At 43.8% G+C, this 14,056-nt stretch overlaps 1 protein-coding gene across 4 annotated transcripts in view; it reads right to left on the bottom strand.

The window, feature by feature from the left end:
* LOC309642141 ((E2-independent) E3 ubiquitin-conjugating enzyme FATS) overlaps window positions 1-14,056 on the bottom strand; it is a 383,737-nt gene that overhangs the window by 75,375 nt on the left and 294,306 nt on the right. For 3 of the 4 annotated variants that reach the window (XM_082423193.1, XM_082423191.1, XM_082423190.1), the window contains exons 3-4: window positions 12,423-12,514; window positions 2,709-3,831 (exon numbers count right to left, since the gene is read on the bottom strand). In XM_082423193.1, coding sequence (XP_082279319.1) covers window positions 2,709-3,831; window positions 12,423-12,514 — 1,215 coding nt within the window. The remainder of the gene's footprint in view (window positions 1-2,708; window positions 3,832-12,422; window positions 12,515-14,056) is intronic. The other variant, XM_082423192.1, reaches the window with a different exon arrangement.

Here is a 14,056-nt window from a genome sequence, read left to right as displayed (position 1 = left end):
GACCAAGGAAATGAACAAAGAGGAAACCAATTCACAAGCCCTCGGCCTCTGAAAAGAGAACAGGTAGCCCTGGGTCTGTTAAAAATGTTACTTCCCAGCAGACACGGCCAATCTGCTCTGCACAAAGCATTTGATGGCATCTCATTTTCCCTAATCTTAGCAATCTTTCTGGGTGCGTGTCCCGGAGGCTCATTCGACAATACAATTTATAGGACTGTCTGTCTGATGACCCAATGACTAGAGCTAAAATTGCTTTGCCTCCATTTGTAGAATCTCCCAGGCTGAACCTACCTTGCAGCTGAATGTAAGTCGGCTAGCAAGGATACTGCTCATTCTGTATCTTGGAATCTTTCAGATACAAAGAATCAGATTCAGTAACTGTAAAGTGTGCTGACCACTGACAGCACATGTAGCCACAGGAGGCTGTCAAGAATGTCTCAGACGAGATTCCAGTTTCAGATGAGAAAATACAAACAGTTCCTTGGAGTTTTAATGAGCATTGCCACCGTCGGAAAGCACTCGCATTAAGGTTTAAAAGCTTTGTCAAGACAGAAGGTCAGAGAGCTCACCCCTGAAGCCTTGTGTAGATTATACTAGGACAGACTGTGGTAGTTAGAATCTGTGAGTTGTGCTTATGAATTTCTGGCAAGAATTCTATAGCATGGACAAGAAGTGCTTTCTTATCACCCGGGCAGAAATGCATTCCATTGCAAATTAGTTTCTGAGTGAGAGAGCACAACCGTACAGAGATGTGTGTGTGCATGCGTGTGTGTGTGTGAGTGTGCATTTGTACACATGGACGCATGTGTCCTCAACAGTGAGCCCAAGGTTCTAGAGCTTTGAACTTCGTGACTGAGGGACCCAGAGTCACCTGGAACCTCTTTCCCTTATAGATTTCATCTCAGAAAAATAGAGCGGAAATGTTTTCAAGCTTAAGGGGACCTTCAAGAACACCAAATCCAACCCCTTCTCTAGTTACCCAGATGAGGAAACAGAATCAGAGTTAGTGTGGCATGTCCACGTTCAACGTGCTGGAAAATAATAGATCAGCAACTCTAAGGAAGGTGACCTGGCCGCCATAAATATCTCCTTCCTCAAATGGTAGAATGAGGTCATGTGATTTAGAGCCACTCAAAGGCCCCACAGGTGAATCTTTGGGGTTAGAGCTATTCTGAGGGAAGTCGGCCCATGGGAAGTAAAAATTAACTTGCACTCTTTGCCTAAGAAAATCAATTCTAGAAGTAGTCATATCACAAAGTCACAATCAAAAATCTTGTCTGCGCCAAAAGCCAAAACTAAGACGAAGGGATTTGCTCTGTTCATGCGCCTCTCCTCTGAGATGGATGTTTGAGATCTGGCTCTGGTGATTTTTAAGGCTCCTTTGGTGAAAGTGCTGTAAATCCAAGTCACTATTTCATACCATGAGACACAGCACAAAGACTAGGATATGCTTCAATGGGGGAGCATGCAACAATGTCGGTCGTGTATTTCCAGACTCTTCATCAACAAGGAAGAAGAAATGGCTGGCTTGAGAAAGGTCTTTAAAACCCAAAGTGAGGCCCAGCTTTGCAACACTGACGGCTGCTTATGTTTTCCTTCTTGCAATAAGTCTGCCAGACTCAGACGCATTCAACAGTCTCATCAGTCTGAAAGCCACGTCAAATTGCCTTAAAGGTCTCTGAGCATTCAATATATATACACTTGTTAAAATTAATTACATCATTTAACATTTCTACTCACATTACAGCTTTAAAATGTTTTACAGTCATTTTTATTAATTAATAAAGCTTTTAATGTACAAAAATTGCACTGTAAAATTATTATGCATATGCCGCATTTTCAATTTTACCACTATTATCTTTAAATATTTTCCCCAAGTGGAAAGTCACTAATTCATAAACCAGAATCTCTTGCAGAAGTGTACACAGGGAAGGAGAGAAGTCTGGCCTCTGGCTAAGGCCTGCTCCCCCCTCTACCCCCAATCTCCCAAGAAAGGTAAAGGGTGCCCAGGACAGCTGACCTTGGGAATTCTGCCTGGCCCTGGCAGTGGCGGAAAGGTATCAAATCCCAGCTGAGTTGCCCCAGAAAACACAACTAAAGAATCAGAAAACTACTGCTTCTGCTGTTTGGTGTGGAGAGTCCCAGGTTTGCCTCTTTTTGAAAATGTCCCATAATTACTATACACACTCTCACACACAAACACTCCATTATGGAGCTTTGTGGTCTAGGTTTCTAAGGCCAACCCATCAACATCAACTACCCGATTGAAAAGTGAAAAGTGCAGAACTCTGGAGAGTTCCAGATGTGCAGATGTTCATACCAGAGGGACAAAACATCTGGGAGTGGACGGCCCTTGGTTCTTCTCATCCTGTTTTGGAATGACAAGGGCCTGAATGAACTTCACTTGGGGTAGAGTCCCCTACTCATTATATATGGTCTGGAGCTACTGATGGAAACAAAAGTTTGAGGGAAGTCCTTTCATAATCTACGAAAGTATCATCTAAGAAAATCTATCCAAACCAGACATCAACACGGAGCTATCAACGGTCAACTTTGAGTGGAGTAGATGAAGCAATTACTGAGAACTGCTTCTTGGAATAAGTTACGTAGAAGAAACTCACTCACTACGCACCTCGGCAATCACACCAATTACCTGAAGTGGGGAGGGGCGTGCACTTGGTGGCAGGGAGGATGGGAGTGTCACTCACCTGCCGTGTAACTCCAGCCCGGGATGTGAATGGACAGGTGGTTGGCATGACGATGACCACCGGTGGGACAATGAGCTGCATGGTCCTCCTTCCCTTTTCTCACAGTGATCTGGTTACTTCCCGCAGCTGTATTTTCCAGTGGAGGAGAGCCTCTCCAAGGACACATGCCGGTTCCTGCGGTCCCCAGATGTACCCGCCCCAACGACGGGTTTTCCTTCAAGAAACGTTCTTGCAAACCTAGGTTCCAGCGAGGGCCTAGGAGGTTCTGGTTTCCCTCCGTGAGCTCCAGCTTCAGGGCTCTGCTTATTGGCGCTCTGTTAGCTGTGCCATCTACCCCATCTGGTGTCAGTCTGTGTGAACTGCAATTTAGGTTGAGGGACAGAACGGATCTGTGCATCTTAGGGCCAGCAAGTCGAGGTGGCTCAATGGGGACAGACAGGGACCTGTCCAGATAGTAGATGGAATTTGGACATGGCTGAGACACTCTGAGATGGACACAGGAGCTGAACACCAGCGGGCTCTTTCCCGCCTGTGACCGTGGGGTGCTTGGAGAAAAATGGTCCTCCCTGCTGCCCACATGGGTGATCCAGTACTCGTGTCCCTCACACAGCCGTGCGTGGGCTTCAGGGACCTTCAGCCCCATCACAGAGCTGTTTCTGGAGAATTCTGTGCAGGTGAAAGGTCCATGGTGCCGACCCGGATCGGCACCACCAGCCAGAGCAGAGGGGTCCCCGAGCAGAGCCTCCTGGGCCCTGCACTTGATGCAGAGCGGGTCCCCGACAGCCTCCCACACCAGGGTGCTGGCAGGGGGCCCCACGCGCCTGGCCGTGATGGTGATGGAAGCAAATCCCTTCTGGGAGCCACCGCACGGCTTCTCCTCTTTGCGCGGCGGCTCTGTCGCAGGGCCTCGCCCCCCCGCCGGTGTCTGAATTCCTAGTCCACCGGGAAGGAACTCGAAGGCCCTGTTAATAGTGACTCCGCTGCGATTAGCCAGCGACAGCTTCATGGGATATGCACACGGCACAGGCAACTCGGCCCCATTTTCTTTTGATTTATTCTCATCAATCAGCTGTGAAATGACTATAGATGAAATCATTTTTGTGTTCTGAGATGCCAGAGTCCCCTGCAAATGGAAAAAGATGGCAATTATTCAAGCAGTTCACTGTCATGCAGGCAGGGGACTCTTTCAAGGGCCAAGAGGATGCTGGAGATCTTTGTTCCTAACACTCAAGTGTTTCTCATCCAAGGCCTTTCAACACGCACCTGACACCCAACACCTCTGAGCATCTGAAGGGCAGGAAACCCAGATCTGTTTGTGAAATGATTAAACATTCTGGGAAAATTCCTCTGACTGGGGAAATGGTTTTTCTCTGCTGGGTGTCTGCTCTTAGTTTATTTAATGGTGTTTGTGTCCATGGGGATCGCCAAATTTCGATAATCACCTTCACCAGGCCCAGGAGCACCTGAATACAGGTTCACAGTCTCACAGAGGAGGGAAGACAGGATTCTGGAGGAGGGCTGGGATTTGGGGGCACAGGTGTACGTGGGAGATGACTCCATGCTCCTCCACGGAAACAGTAAATGTGATTCCAAGGAGCCCCCCCCATGACCCTCAGTCCCCACCTCCCCAGCACAACCTTCCATCTTTGCTGGTCTAAACTGGAATTCAGTCACTCACTCAAGCTTGGCATCACAGGGGTCAAAGTCCAGAAATCAAAACAATGGAAATCAAATGCCCAAGCTTGACAGTTGCCCAGACTAACACACTGATGACAATCTCATAACAGAATGGGATGGGGGTGGGGATTTGGAACAAGACAGATGCGATGTTCCTACATTTCAATGCTCAGTTGCATAAGCATGAGTTTTTGTCCAGTATAATGATCAAGGTGTTGCATGCTTCCTAATCAACAGACCCTGCTTCCTAATCAGCAGATCCTATGTCCTGACAGTAAATCACTAGTGTGTCCAAAACAATGTGCTGTGATTTTTAATAGAGCATCTAACCAGGTTGAGACCAAGAGGAAGACTCTGCCCTCATTTTGTGTTTATCACGTGTGTGCGCGAAGCACCGCAGAGAGCGACACGGAAGACTGAGGGCATCCAGCACTGGTGAATGCTTGCGGGATCCTGAGCCTCTATGTTGGCATTCATTAATCTACGTGCTTAAAATGAACCCTTGCGTGAACCGCACAGCATCCAAAATAACCCTGGGAACTGCTCACCGCACACTGCCTGCAGAATCTTCACTTCAGGAGCCTGAAGGCATAACTGGTGCTTAGCACTTAAGCAGCAGTTCTCAAACGCCAAGGTACCTGAGAAGCACCTGAGATGTTACATTTGCAGGTTCCTCGGGCTCCAGAGACTTTGATTCTGTAGGTCTGTGGGTAGGGTCCAGGCATCTGCATTTTAACCAACATCCCTGGGACCCGGATATAGGTGATCCAGGGAACACACTTTGAGAAACACTGACAGAGTCATGGGACTGCTGGTCTTTTCAAAAAGGGGGAGGGCCTGCGTTTGATGAGAGCAAATTATTCTCTTTTCCTAAGATGGGATAAGAAAGCACAGTGGCCTTTGCTTTAGAGCAGGATGCATATTCATTTACTCAACTAGTGGAATTCTCTCCTCCAGCTGGACTTCTGATGGGAAGACCCCCGCTCATGTGATGTTAGCCCAACAACCCTTACTCATTGCGTCCTTACTGTTACTCAGTAGTCCTTACTATTAGACACAGGAAGAGAGACAGCTTGTCCTTCCTGGTTTTTCCTTTGTTTTCTTGCTTTCCTGGCACTCTCCAACACCTGGCACGTTGTGATATTTGAAAGATACATGGTAACATTGTAAATCAACTATACTCTAATATAAAATAAAAATTGAAAATAAATAATAAAGATACGTGGTGAGTTGCAAATTCAAAAGATGACAAGAGATAGGTGAAGAAGAAGAAATGGATAGGAGCATCATTTTGAAAATCATTTTTTAAAAAGTCAAAACACCATGGTTGGGCTTCCCTGGTGGTGCAGTGGTTAGGAATCCGCCTGCCCATGCAGGGGACACGGGTTTAAGCCCTGGTCTGGGAGGATCCCACATGCCGCGGAGCAAATAAGCCCGTGCGCCACAGCTACTGAGCCTGCGCTCTAGAGTCTGCGAGCCACAGCTACTGAGCCCACGTTCTGCAACTACTGAAGCCCGTGCACCTTGGAGCCTGCACTCTGCAACAGGAGAAGCCACCGCAATGAGAAGGCCACACACTGCAATGAAGAGCAGCCCCCACTCGCCACAACTAGAGAAAGCCTGCGTGCAGCAACGAAGACCCAACGCAGCCAAAAATAAGTAAATAAAATAAATAAATTTATTAAAAAACAACAACAACCAAAAAAAACACCACGGCTACCTTTTTCCAGATGGCCAGTGTAAGCCAGGCTCTGCTTGAAACCTCCGCTTTCAAGATAGGGCCTCCTCTTCAGCGTTTCTCAGCGCAGGTTACACACGTGAGCCGCCTGGGAGCTTGTAAAAACCCCAATGCGCAGGCCTCATCTCCAACAATTACATTAGAATCCTTGCGGGTGGGGCCCAGGCATCCATGCTTTTTAAAGCTTCCAGTTGATTGCATAGGCCTGCAATGCTGAGAGCCACCTGGATGCCTGAGGCACCTCCCTCTCCCCTCCCCCTCCATCTCCCTCCCCGCCCTCCACCTAGCACGTTCCATGGCTGTAGTTTACCCACAAGAAAACTGAAGTTCACCTGGTACCAACCCCAGGCTGTTTGACTTGAACACTATCACTCCCGTTTTAGTTAAATTTCGTTCTGATAATAATTGTTCCCGTGCAATCTACAAAGTGCATAATCACACCCAGAAGGAACTCCTTTGACACTGGTCTTTGAAAACAAATACCCATCTTGGAAACTGGGCAGCATTGGTCTTAGAGTGCATTGTTTCCCGAAGTTTGGGCCAGTGATCACCTGCATAGAAAACACCTAGGATTTAAATCTGCATTTTATGCAGATTTCTAAACCCTTTCCTCTGAAGACCTAAGGTGAATCAGGATCTCAGGGCATAAGGCCCAGAAGTTGTATTTTTAAGGATCTGCCAGGTGATTCTTCTGCACAGATAAGATAGAAAGGATGCTGGGCCAGAACTTGGACCTCCTGAGGTCCCTCCTGAGCCTGGAGCTCCCAGACTGGCCACAGGACCTTGGAGGCGGCCTTGGATTCCCCAGCTATACAGCAAGGAGCAAACAGTAATTCTTGTGGGGAGGCCAGCCTTCCTTGTACTCTGGTCTCCAACATTAAGAGGGTACCCCACCCTTTAGGCTTAAGATCCCATGAGAGCCTTGGCCTTGATATAAACAAGGAGTGTCAGAAACAAGGGGTGTGTATCTAGGAATGAGTTAAGGCCATCTCAGCCTGGAACAAGGGCAGACAAGGCGCTGACTCTGGCTACATCAACCTGACTGCACACCTGAGCTGAGTCGGGGAGCCACGACCCGGAGCCTGGGGCCACCCACACTGGACAGACGCCCTTGGGGCTGTGCTGGGGCTGTGGGCATTACAGCAGGAGGTCCTAGAGGCCCAGAAGGATGGGCAGAGAATCAACCACCATTTCATTACCTTGGGGCTGGCAAGTGCTACTGTGACTTTGATCCCATCCAATGCAAACAGATAAGCAAAGAGACATAATGAATGATGTGAATCTGAACTTATTTCTGAAGCTCTGTCATTGCTCAGGATATCAGGGTGACACTGTTCCTGGGGGATCAATGCTGAAGGAAGCCCAGTTCCAAAGAAAAATCTGTTTGCCTTCTCTACCTCATACGGAAGTTGTGGAAATCAAAACCAATGATGGGTGTGAAAGTACCTCTCAAGATATGAACATGTTATGTAACTCCAGGGTGTGACTTGTCCTGTGATTTAGCAGAAATCAGTGGATATCTGATATAATCAAACCTATGGAGGAATGAGGGGGTATTTATATCAAAATTATACATATTTCACAGGAGTTTATAATGAATGCATTTGAGTTTATTTGAGTTGCATAACCCATTACATACCCAATACAGTGAAATTTTGTGAATGTGAATGTAGAATGAAAGTAACTATTTTAGATGCAAATTCTGTTATTCATAACATAGAGTCATGGTCAAACCATTTATTTATTCACTCATCAGACAAATATTTATTGAGCACCTACTATGTGCCAGGCTCTGTGCTGGGTGCTGAGGGAACTCCCTGGACTCATGGAATTAACAGACCAGACATAACATCAAGCAGGTCATCAGATTGCCAGGCCAGGGATTATTAGGTTAAATTCCACTGAGTTTTTTCAGGTGTTTAGACTCAGCTTTGACAAAAGCCCCAACCAATAAACTGAGAGAAATTAAAAAGGAAACACTGTACTCTTTGTCCTTCAATCTATATCATACACTTGTATGGGAAGTTCTATTTATGAAATTTTATTTTCTCATTGAGATCTATGAAATAACTAAAGATAAGGTCTAACCTCTTAAAAATCAGTATCAGTTTGCCAGGGTTGCTATAACAGAGTACCACGGTCTGGGTGGCTTATGCAAACAGAAATTTTATTTTCTCACAGTTCTGGAGGCTAGAAGTCCAAGGTCAAGGTGTCAGCAGGGTTGGTTCCCTCCGAGCCTTCTCCCTGTGTCTTCACATCTTCTTCCTTCTGCATGTGTCTATGTCCTAATCTCTTCCTACAAGGACACCAGTTGTATTGGATTACGGCCCATCCTACCTAACTACCTCACTTAACCTTAATCACCTCTTTAAAGACCCTGCTCCAAATACGCATTCTGAGGTTCTGGGGTTACGACTCCAACATATAAATTTGAGGGGACACGATTCTGTCCGTAACAGACTACACGACATCACTTTGGGTCCTGCTCTTCTTCCGGAGCTGGGAAACCAAGAAAGAGATGAGGCAGAGGGGCTACTCGATATTCCTATCCACCAACTACTTTTGAAACAGGACAAATTTTCTTAAAAAGTAATCACATCTTTTATATCAAATATCTTCCCCAATTAAGCTATTTCAAGGTGTCACTCCATCTGTCCTCTGTTATCTGAACATGGCTTTGAAAAAAGATGTCTTTTATCTAAAATAAAATTAACTGATGTAAGATTTGATTTGAAAGGAAGAAAATAATCTTGTATTTCAGATTAGATAAATAATCTTGTATTTAGAACATTCAAGGTCAGAGAGAGGTCAAATGAAAATAGTTGGGGTTTGTGTCTGGCTTTTGTAGCGAATCATCTATGTCCTGACCATCACCACACAACACTACCTTTGTACACTCTCTTTTTCATAAATGTTGCTTTAAGATATTGATTTCTTTTAAATGTTTCGAGCACGATTTTGTAGTGCTGGTAACTGCTTTCATAGTTCTATTCATTTTATTGACTGTTTTTAACTTTGTATTTATGCTTTAAGGCATATTACTAAGAAGGACTCCCTTTCATAAATTGAAGTAAGACAGAGATAAACAGCAGATGATCAGGGAAATCAGATCCTGAACCATGGGAGTTAGGATGCTTCCATTCCTGTAGCAATTTATTTCTCCAAAGGATAAGCACCGAATCCAATCTATAGCTTTGAAATCTGTATTTTTCTCCATGAGACAATGCTTCCCTTTTCCACAGCTGTTCTGCAACGTACAACTGTATTTGCCAGTGGAGCCTTTGGTCCTGTCTCTCCACAGATACAAACTGAAGTTACCTTTGCATTAGCTGCAAGCATGCTTAGTCCCACTTGGTTGATCTAGTATCATCATCACTAGGTAATCTGCCAACATAGTGGTATTTCATCCTGAATGTAAGAGTGTTTTCAAATGTATGGGTTCACTCTGGTATGTAACAATACGGAAAGATGGTTTTAAGACAAAATGGAAAAATTGGAAATTGGAAGACAGGGATTGACACATATACACTACTATATATAAAATAGATAACTAATAAGGACCTACTGTATCGCACGGGGAAGTCTACTCAATACTCTGTAATGACCTATATGGGAATAGAATCTAAAAAAGAGTGGATATATGTATATGTATAACAGATTCACTTTGCTGTGCACCTGAAACTAGTACAACATTGTAAATCAACTATACCCCAATAAAAATTTATAAATAAATTAAAATTTTTTAAAAAAGAAAAATTGGAGATTTTCCCCCTCTCCATCCTGCAACTTTTATCTTTCCACACATTTACTAGAATCCAAAGGATTCAATGCAGTGTAATGTATTACAGTGAAAACCTGGCAAGAATCTAAATGAATTTTAAAAGGGGATTGGGCAAGTAAATCATGGCATGCACGACTGCATCATATTCTGCTGAAATTAAAAGTAAAGATTACAAAGAATTTAAATGATATGGGATGTTGCCAGTGATGGAATGTTATGTAATAAAAGAAAGCTATAAATGTTGATATACATTACAGTCTTATGTTTTAAAATGCATGGGAAAAATAAGGGAAAGAAATATATAAATATTTTCTTATTTCTATATTCCTGTATTTTCCTAAGTGTCTATATGAAGTTGCCATTATTTTTGTTATAGGGAAAATTTAAACACTGTTTTTTAACAAAGAAAACTCTGTTCCATATTTCATTCCTTTTAAGTAATCACTTGGCTGAAGAAGTGCCTGCATATCATTTCTATGGCTTCGATGAATTTGAAAGGAAAAGTGATCAATCTTGTGCAGGCTCTGGAGGAGAGGCGGAGATTTATGGCAGTTACAAAGGAAGGGCATCCGTTTGGAGTGTTTCATCATCTTACAACATCCTTATAACAAACACACAGGGACAAGCGTTCAAAGCTCAAAGTTAGGAGGGAAATTTGAAAGTCACACTATTGCTTTGATCGAAGTAGATGATCCAGATCACTACAAAGCAGATGTTTAGAAGGTATGGTTTCTGGGCGTTAACTCAGTCATAGATAATAATCAAGTGTGAATATGTGAATGTGTGTGTGTGTGTGTTACAGAGACCCAGCCACATGGCCCCAAAGATCTATATCATTCATGACCAAACTGATTAATTTTAACATCAACAGGAAAATGCTGAACTTGACCAGCTCCATGTGAAAAACAGGTGGGAAAGATCTTCAGATGGGATCTTTCTTTAAAAAAAAAAGTAGCAGTTGACCTTCACATTATCCTCTCCTTCTTAACGGGGCATCTCCTGCCAGGGATGGTTCTCAACGGTCCACGGCTCCTCCAACTCATTTCCCTCCCTGCAGCCTGGGGTTCCTGCTCCTGCTCTCAGGGAACACATTAATTATTGCTACCCATCTTCGAATCTTCAGACAGGGAGCTCCGTGTTCCACATAGAAATGGCTTTAAATATTGATGACTAAATCTCAGGTCCCAGAACAGTGTCTTTTCTCCATCATGTGAGATTTCAGGCCTGGGGTCTCTGAGGAAATGTTGAACTTTATTAAACGCAAAGCTAAATCAAAGGATAATACCTAAGATAAGCATTAAGGGGGCAAATTATTTTTTACAGATACCCTTGCTACTTTAATGTTATGAGGGATCAATTCTTACAATTCCACCCTCTCTTAGAATTACAAAAGTTGGAGGCAGAATTTCATTTGTGAAAGACAAGAGATGCCTTGTAAACGGTAACACTTCAGACAATTCTTTCAGGCAGAAGAGTCCATATTTTAAGTTCTGTTCACTGGAATGAGCCTTTCTCTATGCCAGCCCTTTAGAGCGAGATCAGAACAGAAGCTCCGGAGCCAGACAGCTTATGAGCTGCGAGATTTGGGTCAAGTCAACTACTGGAGCTATTGAAGCTTTAATTTTCTCATCTGCAAAACAGGTATAATAACAGTACAGTTGTCCCTCGGTATCCAAGGGGGATTTGTTCCAGGAACTCCCTCAGATACCAAAATCCAGGGATGCTCAAGTCCTTTATATAAAATGGCAGAGTGTTTGCATACAACCTATGCACATCCTCCTGCATACTTTAAATCATCTCTAGAGTACTTATAATACCCAATACAATATAAATATTATGTAAAGAGTTGCTGGTGTGTGGCAAATTCAAGTTTTGCTCTTTGGAACTTTCTGGAAGTTTTTTTCCAAGTAGTTTCAATCGGCAGTTGAGTGAACCCGCAGATGAAGAATGTGTGGATATGGAGAGCCAACGGTACCTCCCTCCCAGGATCATGGGAAGGACGAAATGAGTCAGTTAGACAGAGCCTGGCATGTGATACATTGTCAATACTACCACTGTGTACAGAGCTTTTTATTGTCTAGAATCAGAAACATTTCATTTTGTAAATATGACCTCTAATTTTCTTCCCCGAATGAGACTACTGACACGTTTTGCAGTTATAACAACCTGTGGTAACTTAGATTTCAAACTACCTCTTCTCCACCTTCACGATGCCAAATGGCATCCTCCTCTCTCTCCAGCAGGTTAATTTTGGTTTAAAATTGAGATTCAATCACCATACTCTCTTTTGATACTGCAAATCTACAAATTATAGGTCAAGATTATAAAGGAATAATTGAATACACACTGCATACTTTAATGTAAAGTCTTAGTCATTGATGGTTAGATTTTCTGCTGTGTTGGTTCCATTTTTGACTAAACAAAATAAAATGCAAACACATCACAAGTAGTCCGGTGATCATGTTTTACAATTAGCTGCATTTTGCTGACTACTCTAGAAGTTAGAAACATATGTTACCTCAGTGAAGTCAGATTTCTTCTCTGGAACATCAGACTCGAGATTTTTAAGGGCAATTTGATCATGGGGACTGTAGTAGTTGTCCCGCAATCCTAGGCAAAGGGAGATAATATTGCTATTTTTTAGTATACGAAAGGATAAAATGGAGTATATAACTTTACTATAAAATTTAATGTCATTTACTCAAGTATTATATGAACCAATAGTGAATCCAGTGTACTCTGACCCATGATAAAACCTTGTCTGTTTCCCTCATTCACTCCACCCCTCCATGGAGGCTCTGAGCTCCTTATTACTTAGTTTATCAGGCTGCAAGATTCCTTCTTCCATACCACTGTTTACGTTCCTAGACTCAGGAATAACTGAACAAGTTTAGCCCTCACACATTCACCCATGTCCTGAGCTTACACCCAGCAGAAGAATCACTTCTATGGATTTCTCAACAGCCCTGGAGTTAAGAAAGCCTGAACTTGCAAGATCGACTTTTATCCAACCTCTTAACACAATCATTTTAGAAGGAGTCTTGAGCGACTCAGACACTGATATTGAAACTGCTTTGGAATATCTGAGGATAATTTTGTGATGATATCCGTGAGGATAAATGAGACACCGTAGACCACAATCCACATAAATACTGGCCGTAGCAATAGCCGAGAATATCATCGGATCCAAAAGCACAAAGCAGTGGGCCAAGAATTGTAGAACCTGGGCTCTGGTCCTGGCTCTACCATCCACCAGCCTGAAAACAATGGACAAGTTTACGGAATCGCTCTACGGAATTTCCTCATCCACCCATCCTGCCCTGCACACCTCGCGGAAAGCTGGGTAGAAGAACAAAGCACTCTGTGAGGCAAACCAGCGGTATTAGGACGTCTGCCTGGGTGTCTTGCTGCTATTGCAGGAATGTGGTTCAAACACAAGAAGGTGGGGTAATGATGAGAGTCTGTGTGGCCCCATCCCCACAACCCAGGGTCACAATGTCACTTCCACAAATGCAGACATTCTGGGGAAAGTGATTTTCCAAAAGACTACAAAGAATGCTTTCCCAGCCGCTGGTGCTGGTGATGAGAAAGAAGAGATTTAAGAAAGCAGCTCTCTAAATTAGCATATTGTCTTTATCAACTCATGAGAAGGGTTTATTAAAGAATTCAGATAAAATTTAAAGCATTTTATGGGAAAAATGATATGCTATAGTATTTTCGAGTTTGCAAAGAGGTCAGGACATGGCAATTTCAAGGGCTACCACGGACCCGTCCAAAGCCTATGTCTCGTCTTGTCCTTGGGTGACAAAAGAACCCCCGTCAGCTCGACCTAGACTTGTGGCTTGTCTCCATCCATCCCTACTATTGAGTGACAGAGACAGTCATCCAAGATGATGTGCACAGATTACTTCCTGTGAAGCGCAAATATAAGACCTGAAAGATGTCATGGATTTCTGTGCAGAGTTGATACATCATGATGAACTGACAATAAAGCTGAGGAAGACGGAAATCTCCTGGCTCTGGTCCTGTGGCACCACGTTTAAGAACTCCACAGTCAGCACAGGCCTGGGGCCAGACCGGCCTGGGTCTGCATCCCAGCTCAGCTCACCTGCAGTAAGGGAGTTGCTCACCCGCTCTGAGTTTCTTTATCCA

The sequence above is a fragment of the Balaenoptera physalus genome (assembly GCF_965194825.1).
Source record: "Balaenoptera physalus genome assembly, chromosome: 14".
Lineage (NCBI taxonomy): Eukaryota > Metazoa > Chordata > Mammalia > Artiodactyla > Balaenopteridae > Balaenoptera > Balaenoptera physalus.
This window is presented reverse-complemented; position numbering and strand designations above follow the sequence as displayed.